The following is a 13990-nucleotide window of genomic DNA, read 5'->3' on the forward strand; positions in this document are numbered from 1 at the left end:
CTGGCCTTGAGCACAAGGTAAAGACGGCCTCTGGGAAATAAACAAGGAGGATTATCCAAAGGGGAACCACTGCATCTTCCAAAATGAAGTGGCTGAGATTTTATAAAATACCTAAATATTTGTCACCACACCTGTACATGTTCCATGCCTAAGTCTAAGGCTAAATCTCTGTGCTTGTGATCGGGAAGGTCGCTGGTTCGAACCACAGCCTTGATAGAACAGTCACATGTCCATGAGTCCTTGAGCAAGGCCCTTAACCCCCAGCTCCAGGGATGCTAGATGTTGGATGAACCTCCACTGTGACCCCCCAGTTATGGAGAGCAAGATGGGGTAGGCAAAGACACAAATTCTTATGTATCTGTACTCATACTTGTACAATGGCCAATAAAAGATAATTCTATGTACATCAGCATTAATTCATTACTTTTATTATGAGATTAAGGGTACATTGAATATCTGTGTGAAGTAAATCGAACAATGCTCCCTGTGAAATAACACAGGGACGGGGATTCGGGCTTTTTGCAGTATTCTGCAAACATCATTCTGTTATTATTAGGTTTTAGCTTTATCATCAATGAAAAACCAGTTTAAATGACATTAACAGCAGCACATTTTTGCACCTAAAAGGGCAGAAGTATGACCTGAAGCTCAATAAGTACATTTTTAATAGATGTAGCTGGATACTATACATCCTTGTGAAGGTTGCTGCGATCTCACCCAAAGCGAGCTAAAGCAGTTTCACAATGTATTCCATGCTGCCACCTAGTGGCCATAAGGCCAGCAGCAGTCGGCTTTATTATGTATCATTATTATATATGGCCCACAGTAAAGTGTTTGGTGTGCTGATAAGATGAATTGCAGCTTAAGTAGAAGTTAAAATGAAAAATACTTACTCCTGGTCCACCACACAGCTACTTTGTTCTGGTTCTGAGCAGGCTGGTTACAGCACATTCTCGCACCCACCACACGACAAACCACCTCAGGGACGAGAACCCAAATGTAGCCGTGCAGTGGGTGATACTGAATGGACCAGTGTCAGTTTTTTCCGGTGACTAGAGTGCCAATCCTGCCACCAGCCCCCAAATTTCCCGATAAAGTGGAGGACCTCCTTACAGGGCTGAATGTAGATGAACGTCGTACCCAGGACGAAGCAATTGCAGGTTAAGGGCCTTGCTCAAGGGCCCGACGGAGTAGAATCACTCCTGACATTCACAGGATTCAAACCAGCTACCTTCTCATTTCTGGCACAGATCCCCAGCCTCAGAGCCACCACTCCGGCCAAAGCAAGCTAAATATTCACTTATTTAAAATACACTTATTATCCATCAATTAGGACTTGATTTATACCTGTCAATAGTCAGTGACAGCGCATGTTACCCCAAAACAGTCCAGTATGGGTTTCAAAGCTTCTGTTGCTTCTATCAATGATAATTCCTACCGCATGGTGCTGGAAATATCATCTCCATTGCTAATATGACCGGTGCTATTTATACGAACTGTACTGATGACATGGACACTGCTGATGCTTCTCTGCTGCTCGTCACGCCGTCTTTCCACCACATTGGCCGTTCATATCAGCCTGGATGAAAATCTATTCAACCTCGATGGCTGAAGGTGCGGGGAACAGGGGTAGCAGGGGAACAGACAGGAATGGGTCAGTCTAGACAGGGAGACAGAAAAGCCACACGACACCCAAAGTGCAAAATACCACAGGCGATTGTGCTTTAATAAATATTCCAAATAAAGTTCTAATTCATATGTACAAATATCATACAGAATCTCCTGTATGCTGGCAGCTGCAGCGTGGTGTGTTCAGCTCGACAGGCAACATCAGAAATAACTGGCCCTGTAGGATTCTTTGGTGATGCAAAAGGTAAAAGACTTTTATTTTTTTATTGATTTTCTTTTTTTGATATTTGAAAATGTAATACAGAGGAGTGAAACGGCTTTGGAGAGCGTCACCGTTTAGAGCCTGAGGGCAGGGAGCAGCACAGAGGACCGACGTCGGTTAGAAGCATCCCTCAGAAGGGGGGTGACAGCGTGGACAAACGCCGGCTAAGAGTAGCTGGCGTGACACAGCTTAGTGACTGACAAATACAAACGTATAAAAAAGATCAAGGACAGTTCTGTAGCTTCTTGGAATCTGTTTTCCGCATGAGCTCAGCCTTTTTAAGCAGGGATATTGCGAGAGCGTGCTCCACACGGCGCCCCCCAGGAGACCTGTTTGGTGCAAACGGGCAGCAGGACGGCGGGAGGGGTCCGCTAAATGCAGAGGGTGGGGTCCACTCAGGGGTGAGGGCCCTTTGAGGTCCGAAAGCAGCCCGGCCTTCTGGATCATCCAGACTGCAGCTATATTTTTTCAAACCTTACTTCAGTGTCTGTGCATCTCCTCTCTGGTGTCCGATATCGGTAGGGGAGGGGAGGGGGGGTAGGGACGGTGGGGGGGGGGGGGGCTTTCACACTCTCATGGTTAGCTATTATCCGCCTTCGACAAAACATCTGAAAGAGCAGAACTGGAAAATTAACATTATTCTGGGTTTTAATGATTACCTCTTTTTTTAGGGACATAAATCCCAAAAGAACAATTAACTTTTTATATTTTCAAAAACTAAAATCTACTTTATTGCAGGAATCTTATCATGGCAGCCAAATATAAAACTAAGCAAATAAAGAAATAGGCAGGAAAAGCATCGCCCTGCATTCCCACTATATGCTAAAGCAACATCGTGCCTTAGCTGTATGTTTGCAGTCCTGGGCTACAGTGTGACAGTTAGGAGTGTCACACGCAAATTCGATTTGTTTGTAAAAACCTCAACGTATCACTACCATGACAAACCATGAGAATAAACTATGTCCAGTAAGGGCCGTGTTACTATTGTGTGGTCTACTGTATGTGATACTATACGTCCTACACAGACACTGGGGCAGGTATGGAAAAATGAAGTTTCACACTCAAGTGCCACTACAAATGAGCCCGATGCCATGTACACACAAAAGGTAAAGGCTGCTTTAATCAAATAGCTTCAATGAAGAGTCTCGAAGAGGCTGTGTTTGATCCAAAGCAATGGTGCAAAGCTTTGCCAGTGGTTTTGCTTCACGAACTCCAGTTTGCCTTTTCTTCAAGAAGTGAAGTGAGAGAAACATTTGCACCTTTGTTTTGACAAAGCACCAATGCATGTTTTCATGTGATTAAATAACTGTAGTCCGGGATCGACACATCTCTATAAGAGAAATTGAAATTCATGGTCCTCTTTTCATCCTTCTGAGAAAGTTTTCTTCCAGGAGTTCTTGAATCCGTTTGTTCCGCGTCCGTTCCCGAAACAGACGCCTCTTGCTTGGAATGAAGTGGTTGGAGACCTCGTTGTCCACACTGACAATCCTGTACGGTACATCGATTGAGTTATTTTCCCTGGATTCCTCCTCTTGTTTTGCGAGGTTGGCTTGTGTGGTGGTGGTTCGAGTTGTCGGAGTAGCCGTAGGCACCACGGTGTTGGCTACACTGTTGAGGTAAGTAGAGGCTGGGATGTGGACTGTGATGTGATCACTGGTATCGGTGGTACAAGTACTCATTATATCATCCGTGGTGATGGTGCTGCTGGGAATTGTAGTGTCTTCAGAAATAAAGGCATCACTTAGATCTGCAGAGGGATCTTTGACCGGGACAGTGGCACTGGTGAGTAACCAGTCGTCATAGTTAGGGTCTGTGCTGGTGTCCTCAGAAATGGTCATGGAACTAGAGGCTGCAGTGTGACTGAAGCTGGTGGCTGGACTTACTGTTGTGAACAATCTGCTGCTGATGGAGGAGATGGTAAACGATGGGGATCTCCCAGATGTGTATTCAGGAGCTGCGCTATACCTGCTCGCTGTTTGGGGGGAAGTCGTGGTGTACTTCCTGTCTGTGCTTACAGTGGTGTTCCTCATGGGGAAGGAGGGGCTGGGCTCTGGGGTGGGGCTGTTCTCGCTGCAGGACTTGCAGCACAACTGCTTGTAGCCAGAGATGGTGCAGTAGCGATGCAGGACCTCCATGCGACAGAACACTGACTTGTCCCCTTGGCAACGCTGCCCTGGAAAAATAAGAGTAAACATTTGAGACAGGGGAAGAGCCACTGGGCATGAAAGCCTGAGCGGAAAAGGGAATGCAGGGGTAAACAAGGCCTATACACGGCGGCAAGCCAAGAGAGAAGAGAGGGAGCCAAAGCAGCCTACATGCGATTGGGCAGCTGCCATATTGGGGTCAGTTTACATTCACTGTCATTTTTCCACCCAATCAAACTTCTGCGTTTCCATGGTGCTCCTGTATATCCACAATTACCTAGGGTGTGTTTGATATTTTCTGTCATCATTGTGGGTAGTACACCAAGTGAGCACAGATGCGTTTTAACACCAAACACTCGACTAAGCAATTGACTGCATCTATTACGGCTTGACGATGCAAACTCTATTTTCAAAATGTCCCACTGCATGAAATCATTTTTCTTAATTTTTCCTCCACTTATAAGAGTACAGCCCTGAGAGCTCTGGGGGGAGGCGAGGCTGCACTCACGGGCCCCCCAGTGTACGTGCTGTGTGCGACTGTCCATGCGCTGGCCGGCGGTTTCCTGCATTTCTGCAAAAACACTTCGCAGCACCAAAACTCAGAAAGGAGGACAAACGTTTGTTTTTCATTTTTTTTTTATTGTTTTGACAACTTTTGCAGTTGATGACAGAAACTGAAACAATGCGATGCACTCCCCCCTCAAATATATAGTTTTCTTTTTACTCTTCTTAAGAAAAATAAATAAATTAACTGTATTGAAGGGTACAAGTTCACAGTCACTTTGGTAAAACACTTCATCACTTGGAGATCAAACAATCAATCGATAAATAAATAAATAAATAAATAAATAATAGTGTTAGAGAAAATAATTTCATAATGATGTAAAAACTCAAATGGCACACTCAGTGTCATATTAAACATTTACAAAACATTGATAAAGTTTCCCTGAAAAAAGCAAAGTGCATATAGACGCAGTGCACGTAGTCCATCTGAACATTTCCCCAACGTTAGCCAGCCTCACACTGAAGGCCAGTGAAGCCACGAAAAAGGTACCCATAGTATATAATAGTTTCGTAATTCTTTTTTTAAAGTAAGAGGTTAACAGTCATGAACATTATTAAATACAGTCAACACCAATTTTATGTACAGCATCGCACTGCAAAGTCTGACGTATCGTCACGTCTCAAATCCAGCACGAAGTTTCGATAGCTCGCTACATAGTCACAACGGAAACGTGATCACAACACAATGACGAGTCTGAAGTGAGGATGCCTTGTACCAACTCGGTTTATCCCTGTAAACTGTCCCTTGTGGTTGGGTGCAGCACAATGTCTTCATTTGTCTGTTTTACATATTTTATCTTTTTCACTTTTTAGAAGCTGCCTCTGTTCCAAGAACCACGGACAAACCCACCCGTCTGTAAATGAAGCCATCTTCTCCACAGATTAATGCCATTACATTCAATCCAAAATAAGGCATTGTTCTTTTGCTAATGTCTGTAACAAACATGAGATTTGACTACTTTTTTTCTCAGATGAAGGTTAATGAGGTATTTTGTATCACTTTCTGACATTTAATGTTGCCAGAGACACACGGACGCGCACGCATATGGGAAACACGCGCTCGACGCGCTCGGGCATGCGTGCGCACTGCAGACAAACGCGGGTTCACGGGACGGCGCGTGTGTCCGTCGCGCACCGCCACGCATGAGGAATGTACATGCACGTGAATCGAAATGCGATCCTTCTCCGAGGACAGAAAAACAACACCAGCCCATTTGACAGCCATGACACATGCCCCCCCCCCCCCCCAATAAACGGTTAGGCACGGGCCGACCTGGTCCTGCATAATATAGTCCCCACACGACCCCCCCGCCCCGAAAACACTTCACTTATTAAATATTTACTTCTGTATTCATGTAAAATCAATACAAAAATACACATAACAGTCAGTAGGCAAATAAGCAACAGCTTATTCATGTTAAAATGTATTGTTATTGTTAATATAAATATTATTCTTATATAGAGATTTGTCCGCATATTTATATATATATATATATTTATGTATATAAATTCTGCAAGCACAAATGAGCTGCATCTATTGAACATTTTGTAGTAACAGTCGAGAGAGGATGGAGGATGAGGACGAGCGAGAAGCCACCCACACTACAGGCGACCTTGTTTTCATCGATTTCACCATCACCATAACTCACATTCACAGTTAATGAACTCAAGGAGGATGTTGGTGTCATATTCTCTTCTGCTGTTCTGCACTCAGTGTTTCTGTCTGTTTGAAGATGGAACCAGGAAGCAAAGAGAGAGCACCTAGAAGATGCCGTCGATGTGACAAGATCACATTCACGAGAAAGCTTTCGATATATATATATATAATTTTTTTTTCTCTCACAACCAGACACTCCGATGATACTGAGGACCAGCGTCCACGTCAGAGCTTAACCCACGAGCGACACGCAGCTTTGAAGATAGTGCCCAATCAGAATGCTGCAACCCGCCACCCGCAAAACCGACACTTTAAAGCCGCCAATCAACTGAAAGCCTTTTTTGGCGAGGTCAAGAGGCCAGTGTTCACAACACAGAGCTCCACAAGGAGAGAGAGAGAAACGGAGAGAGAGAGATAGCGCGAAAGCCGTGACCTCCCTCCTGCAGAGATGTCATCGGAGACACACCCCCAAAACGAAAGAAGCGCAGCGTCTGCGGTCAGGGAAACTTGCCCCACAAGGGGAGGCAGAGGGAAAGGGGCAGCGTCCATGTTAGAAACGGCATGCACCGAAGACCGAGGTCAGAGTTATAAAGTGGCCGTTTACTTGAAGAGATCTTCTGGATGGGGTACTCTGGGTCGGGCCGGGACAGCCACTGAATCAGAAAGTTGCCGTTCTTGCCGTGGTTGAGGGGGCTCCCTGGGGAGAAGCAAAGACAAGTGTGAATTTGTTTGCCAAACCCAGAGCTTGGGCCTTGCATTCTAGTTTATGCCATGCCTGAGGCCTAAAATTGCCTATATAAAATATGCACTTTCCCTGTGCATGACACTGAAGTGCCTGCAAGCTGGCAGAACCAAAGTGGGCCGGACTGGTTAACGTTTCCACAGGCAGGAGCCGCCTCCTGTTATGGCCCTTAACCAGGCGTGCGACTCACTCGGACACGGCGTCAGTCGGCAAGCCCTTATGTTCTCTGGTTTGGTATCCATGCAGAGCCCAATGGTGTTGTCACGGGTGTGACACAAGACCTGCCTCTCCTGTGTCCCATTGCCGCAGGTGACAGAGCACTGAAACACATACATACAGATCAATATATACATAACTTTTCTTATTCCAGTATACTCCCTCTCTCTAAAATAGACACAGAAGGGGTCTGTGGGGAGAGGGTATGACAGCAGTATTTTCTGAATTGTTTTGAAGTATCTTTTGAAGGAATTTCTGCAGAATGAGAATCCCAAAAGGGAGATATCAAAGCACATAGTGAATGTCTCGTACACTGAGCGAACTTCATAAATCACTGCATGTGACCAGCGTATGTCATTCTGAAATGGATGGCTTACTCTGATGTTTTATCAAAAGTTTCAAGTCTGCGGATATAAACAAGTCAGTCAAACAAATCAAACCTTTTCTGCCTATTTGAGAGGTTCCCCAGTTGTCTGTGCTCTTGAATACTCTCTTGTATGGCAGAGGGGTAACTGGGAATTTTTGTCTTTATTAAAGAATCACTGGGAGGAGAATCCAAACCTACAGTATCTAGCCATTCACTAGAAATGATATGACAAATAACATTTGCTCCAGTCCCGGAGCAATATCACTCACCAAATACAAAGGCGCCTTCCAGCTCAACGGCATATTGTAAAGGAAAATCTGTTAGCCCCGTGAATATGTAGTGGAAGGCAGAAATTGTGCTACATAGTAGTTTTAGAAGAACTTACTAAAATAACACATTTGTGAGTGACTGAGAAGTTTCTCAGCAGCCCTACCGGCGTTGGATCCCAAACCTAACAAATTGGTTTGATTTTGTGTAACCTACCAAAAAGTTAACAAGATATTCAGAATTCAAAGGTTGGGTATGCCTTATTTCTATTCTACTCTGAACTTAACCAGGAGTTAGTAGAAGAGTCCCTTCATTAGTTCAATCTGAGCTGCTTGAATTCTCTGCCCCATTTATGTCAATTCTGTACTCTTCTGTTTGGTTTGCATGGTGCTCCGGCGATTTCGCCATACATACATGTGACTTATTTATCAGACTGTGGCTTAACTGTTTACAGTAGTAATTGGTAGTGAGATTCACTCCACTTGAGGGCTAACCTGTGGCAGGACTCACTGCCAACCCTGTATAAGGGAGAAGGGGGGACGGAATCGGGGTTTATCCACTAATAGACAAAATAGACATCTATTCCTACTTGCCTAAATGTGAGGTTAGCCAGTCAATATCAGTGCTTCATTCTCATATTTATTTTTCATCGGGCAGATCTCACACCCTCATTCATAGAATTCATTAGTTTTTGTTGATAATACGTACCGCTAAATCCTTTGAATCTCGTGCAGACACACCTTGGTATTATATGCATGTATTCACAGACAATAACACATGCGACCACCAAGAGCTCTCCTCTCACCTGGGACCAGGGTCCCACTCTCCAGTTGGCGGGACAGAGATGTCGGTTACACGGCCGGCGGGCCTCGGGTCTGTCATTGTTGCAGTGCTTGCTGTGGATCGAGCGGTTGGTGCCGTCGTACAGAGGCTGGATGCAGCGCACTGAGCGCATCTGGTACCCCATCTTCCCGCAGGACTTACTGCAGGTCTCCCACTCGCCTGTCACCCATCTGAAAGGAATGGAAACACACACACACACATCATGGTATCGGCTATCACTCTTCCGTTACCAAGATATGCATGGATAACGACACATACCTCACTCCATCAAACACTACACTGAAATATAGCTAATAGATTCAAAGCTAGCATGCATGTGGGGTCTAAGGGTACCAAACTGTGAACAGGATGTGTCAGTAAGATTAAAAAAAAAAAAAATCAGTCAATAAATCATTCAGACCTCTTTGCTTATTTTGGCTCTGCATCAGGATTCCATGCAGGCATTATTTTATAAGCCAATGAGGTCAACCCAATGGCTAAACTGGGTTGTTTGCTTTGGGTTTCGTTTGAGTTGATTACTTAATACTTATTTCTTGTGATACCTACTCTGGACTTGCTATTTGCCCATGAACTTCTTGAGGACATGGGGAGGAGAGCGGCAGATTCACACAGACAAAAGTAGGAGAGAATTCAGCCAGTGTCGGGACGGCCTGACCAGGGACTTACATAGGCTGAGAGCACTCCTTCTGGTTACAATCCCGATTGATGGCTTGAGGCTTCTTTAAGTTTTCACAGTAGGTGCGGTGGACCATTTTTCCATCAGACTTCTTCCTGCATCCATACCTTGTGTACTGGATACCTTTCAATTAAAGAACACACTCACACTCGATGTCGAATACCTAATGTCAGAATATCAGTGAGTTAGGGTTAGGTGTTGGGTTAGGGTTAGGTGTTGGGTTTGTTGGTTATAGTTAGCACAGCAGTCAACACTACGGTATAATGCATGCAACTATTACTTCATGGACTCTGCCTAACCAAACCATACATATACCCATGATTCCTATACAGTACTGTGCAAAAGCCTTAGGCAGTCACAGGAAATGATGTTAAATGATCTTCATTTCAAAACCTATCCTACAGTCACCGCAGTCTTTTAGCAACCGTCCAATACACCCATGTATTTTTTGACTCGACCACCACCCCACCTTGTTTGGCTAATTCATACCCCATTGAGTTATTTAACAAATAAAGTTAATCAAGTTTATTTAGCTATCCAACAAGATATCAGTAACTTCTGGCAGAAGAGATGAAATTACTCTTGATTTTTTATTGCATTACTGTTAATTTGCATATGTGAAAATATTAAATTTTGTTTTTTTTTTCTGTGCAAATATACAATCACTACCAAGATAAATAGCCTTCAACATTTTGACTTGAACTTGAACATTTTCTTTGACTGTCTAACACTTTTGCATTGTACCGCACACTAACTCATTCCTCCCCGGAAGGGGCTCACCTCCTCCGCAGGGCTTTGAACACTGTGACCATTTCTTCAATGCCCACTCGTACAGGTCCCAGTCCTCCAAGAGCCCATTGTCCTCAAAGGGTGGCTGCAGGTCCTGGTGGATGATGTACTTGTAGGACAGGGAGACCTTGGCCTCTCCATGCATTTGCATCTGTGCGGGTTGACAAAGTGTCCACAAAGTGACCCTTCAGCACAACTCTGGTACACCCTGCTGCTCTGTGGAGATGACTGACCTGCTGCATGTGCTTCCCTCTGCCCACACAATTAGAATGGATCCAGTCCAGATTGTAATTACCTTACACCACAGTATAATCCAAAGAAAAGGCTGCCTTCCCTACTCACAGGAAACCGGATTCTACTCTATATTAATGCACCATCTGTTTGCTAATATTATATCCAAAGTAATGTACATATTTTACAATCTAATAGAGAATCCAGTATATTTTAAAGCAGTTCAGTCTAACTAATTTGCTCAGTGACACAATGGTACAGCAAAAATGCCTCTTTGGGTAGTCCTTAAACCTTCTCAACCAACTCTGTGGATCAGCTTGATTTCTCGTTTCAGACCCATCATATATCTGAATGTGGACAAATGCCAAATGAGGAGGTAGCTAGAGCAGAGATTGTATGTTTGTCTGTAAGTGTGAACGTGCACGAGAGAGTGTGATCTGGCTCACCATAACGAGGACCCCGTATCCCAGTGGGCCGTCAGTCTGGATGGTCTCCTTATCGTCATCGTTCAGGTATTCCCATTCCACTCCTTTTTCGATGACCATCTGAGATTCGGGGAACTCCTCCTCACCATTCAGGAAGAAGTTCCCAGTTGCCTGGTTCTTTAGCACTATGGACATACGTGTCAAGCAATTCAGAACACCAATCACCACCAAGCCCCAAGCACACGTAACTCTATCTAATCCTATTCTGTAAACCCCCAAAACTGTGCTTCCCCTCGAATAACCTCCCTCAGAGCCCCTGGGGCAGATTAAGATGGCAGTGAGGTGGATATCTTGGAAAGGGCTGTTTGGTCTCTGCTGGCCTACCCAGGATGTGCGGTGTCCCCTTGGATTCTTGGATAAGGAGATGCCTTGCCCCCCGGGGGATTTCAAGCATTTTGATGAGACCTGGAAAGAGAACAGAGGAAAGCAACATTTACAAAAAGGATACCTCAGTGTGACAGAGGACTGAGACACAAACAGCACACCTGGATTTATTAGCATTTAAACGGTGTCTGTGGTGCCTTTTCAGGTTTCAATTTCATTTTGTGTCGCTGTAACAAAGGTAAGAAGTATGCATGGTTGATGGTCACCAGTTTACTGATCATATGTAAAACTGTCTAATCACAGAGCTTCAGAACACTGCAGATACAGCCATTAAAAAGAGGGACATTTAACTGAAGGAACGCTAGACAGGAATCAAACGTTAAAACGGAAAGTTTGACTGACAATCCTTAGGGACTTAAGCACTGAGGTACTCATATGGAAACATTTTAAACTTGGAACCTTATTTCCATTCTTGTATATAAAGCAATTTAACAGTTGAGGGCGCTCTGAATCTTAAAGAAAACACAGATGAGTCCGTCCCACGTCACCATCACACACAATCCGGGGAAGCCAGGGAAAGCAAACAGATGTATTTAAATCGTTTCTGCCTCTTCTGATCTGTGTCCCGGCGTCGAGGTTTTCTGTTACATAATTTGTATCTAACAGCCAGCAAATAAAATGCCTGTATTTAAGGAGAATAATAAATGGAGAATGGTTCATGTTCTTATCGTCTGCCTGGGTTTTTTCTTTGAGGTCTGTTTGGGCTGGCAGAACACTCGAAGGGAGCAAGTGAGGTACTGTGGCGGAGAGGGGTTCCATACAATAGATCTCCCCTCCGATGCCCAATAGTGACAATGTATGGGTGGCTGTCCATACCATCCAATACTAGCCATGCGATAGAACACTGAGGCTGCATGGCAGGCAGAGAGTTGGCACTGATTAACACGGGAGGTGGCACCAGGGATGCAGCACACAGTGTACGTGGCTCCATGATAGATAGAGAGATAGTGTACAAGAGATGGCAACTAAGCAACAAAACAAACAATGACTTATGAACAGGCGGAGGGGGGGCATACCATGCTTCTTGGAACTCCGGGTGAAGTTCCCCTTGATGGTCTTGCACTTGGAGTTGTCCCCCCCACAGGCTCCACACCTGTCCTCCTGCTCAGTGGACCCGATCATATAGTCACAGCCCACTTTCTGTAGTCGGCACAGAGACACCGGTTGCATGGTTAGGGCCGGCTGCAGGGTTGGGGGAAGAGGGGTACGGGCCGGCTGCAGGGTTGGGGGAATACAAGTGTGGGCCGGTCGCAGAGCTGGGGGAACATGAGTGGGGACCAGCCACAGGGCTGGGGGAACACGAGTGGGGACCAGCCACAGGGCTGGGGGAAGACTAGTGCAGGTCAGTCGCAGGACTGGGGGAAGACGAGTGCGGGCAGGCCGTGGGACTGGGGGAAGACGAGTAGAAAACAGCAAAATAACCACACGACACCATAAAGGTCGACAGTGAGTTCAGTCATTTTTGATGAGCTGTGCTTACATGCACTTACACACAAATAAGGTATTGTTTTACAGAATGCCGCAGGGATGGCGGGTTCACTTGTTCATGATGCCAATGTCTCCACAGATAATTCCCCAATAGCCTACAAGTAGGGGTCCTCAAGATGGACACCCGACCGTAAATCTCCTTGAGCAAAAGGTCAGACGTCATTGACCCTTCTAAACAAACGTCTGTCTTAATAAAGTGTTAAAAACCTCCCTTAACTGTGTCTACATTCACGATATACCATCCCCTCAAGCTACTAATTGTTTTTACAAATGGTTATGGCAAATTTTAAACATTGCTCAAAACATGTTTTATTTAAAAGTGGTATTTTAATGAGCAGACTTATGAAATAGCATACTTCACTTAAAATACGTAATCCCTAGGCAGAACAAATAAGAAATGGTTGCTAGACAACGGAAAACATGTCTCCGAGGAGCTGGCCAGCATGGGAACAGCCACACTAGCTGACAAACTACTAACTGCGTAATGACACTCTGAAATGTTCTCTTAACTGCATAAGAATGAGCGAACTGTTGCATTATGCCGAGATCCCAGGACAATGGTGATATCTGGCCAGACTTTCTTCTCTGATTAGCTGGTGGAACGTCTGTGAGAGTCCTTGCTGTTTGCATCCCCCTTTCCTCCGTATTGTAACCTTTTTCCACTACAGATGGCTCTCCAGTTCTCTCCTACTCATGGATATCATCATGCTCCCCAGCAAAACACACACATCAGGTCATTTCTGTACAAGGACTGTGGAGGACGTAATTTAAATAAGCGGAGGCACCCGTCAGTTGTGGTATATATACTCTTATCTCACACATGGCTGGAGCTCAGTGAGGAGGACCTGAAGCATCTCCATCATTTGGAATAATTAACAGCAGCACTGAGTGTCCACTAACAGGATAAATGGATGCAAAAAAGAATCTGAGAAGCCCATGAGCCTCACACTTCCAGGGTTGGGGGTCCAAGTCTCACTACTCGCTGTGTGTGGATTGTCTACGTTCTCCATGTGCCGTCTGAGTTTGCCCCATCAACTCCAGTTTCCTCCTACAGTACAAGACGTGTGATTTAGCTGAACTGGAGCCTCTAAAGTGCCAGTAGGGTGTCACTGAGTGTCGGTGTGTGCCTTGCTGGGGTCTGGCATCCTGCCCAGGGTGTGCCCTTGTCTTGTGCCCTTGCTTTGTGCCCTTGCCTTGTGCCCTTGTCTTGTGCCCTGTGTTTCCTGGCACTAGGTTCAGTGTCACC

The 13990-nt window shown here is 45.1% G+C and overlaps 1 protein-coding gene across 2 annotated transcripts in view; it reads right to left on the minus strand.

Annotated features, from left to right (window-relative positions):
- Positions 1 to 2429: 2429 nt before the first annotated feature.
- Positions 2430 to 13990, minus strand: part of LOC111855482 (A disintegrin and metalloproteinase with thrombospondin motifs 2-like) — a 116298-nt gene continuing 104737 nt past the window's right edge. For both annotated transcript variants that reach the window (XM_023834522.2, XM_023834523.2), the window contains 9 exons: positions 12273 to 12396; positions 11197 to 11277; positions 10834 to 10997; positions 10148 to 10307; positions 9358 to 9490; positions 8654 to 8861; positions 7189 to 7318; positions 6861 to 6953; positions 2430 to 4064 (listed from right to left, as the gene is read on the minus strand). In XM_023834522.2, the coding sequence (XP_023690290.2) occupies positions 3241 to 4064; positions 6861 to 6953; positions 7189 to 7318; positions 8654 to 8861; positions 9358 to 9490; positions 10148 to 10307; positions 10834 to 10997; positions 11197 to 11277; positions 12273 to 12396 (1917 nt within the window). In that variant the 3' untranslated portion in view covers positions 2430 to 3240. The remainder of the gene's footprint in view (positions 4065 to 6860; positions 6954 to 7188; positions 7319 to 8653; positions 8862 to 9357; positions 9491 to 10147; positions 10308 to 10833; positions 10998 to 11196; positions 11278 to 12272; positions 12397 to 13990) is intronic.

Source organism: Paramormyrops kingsleyae, chromosome 10 (assembly GCF_048594095.1).
Source record: "Paramormyrops kingsleyae isolate MSU_618 chromosome 10, PKINGS_0.4, whole genome shotgun sequence".
NCBI lineage: Eukaryota > Metazoa > Chordata > Actinopteri > Osteoglossiformes > Mormyridae > Paramormyrops > Paramormyrops kingsleyae.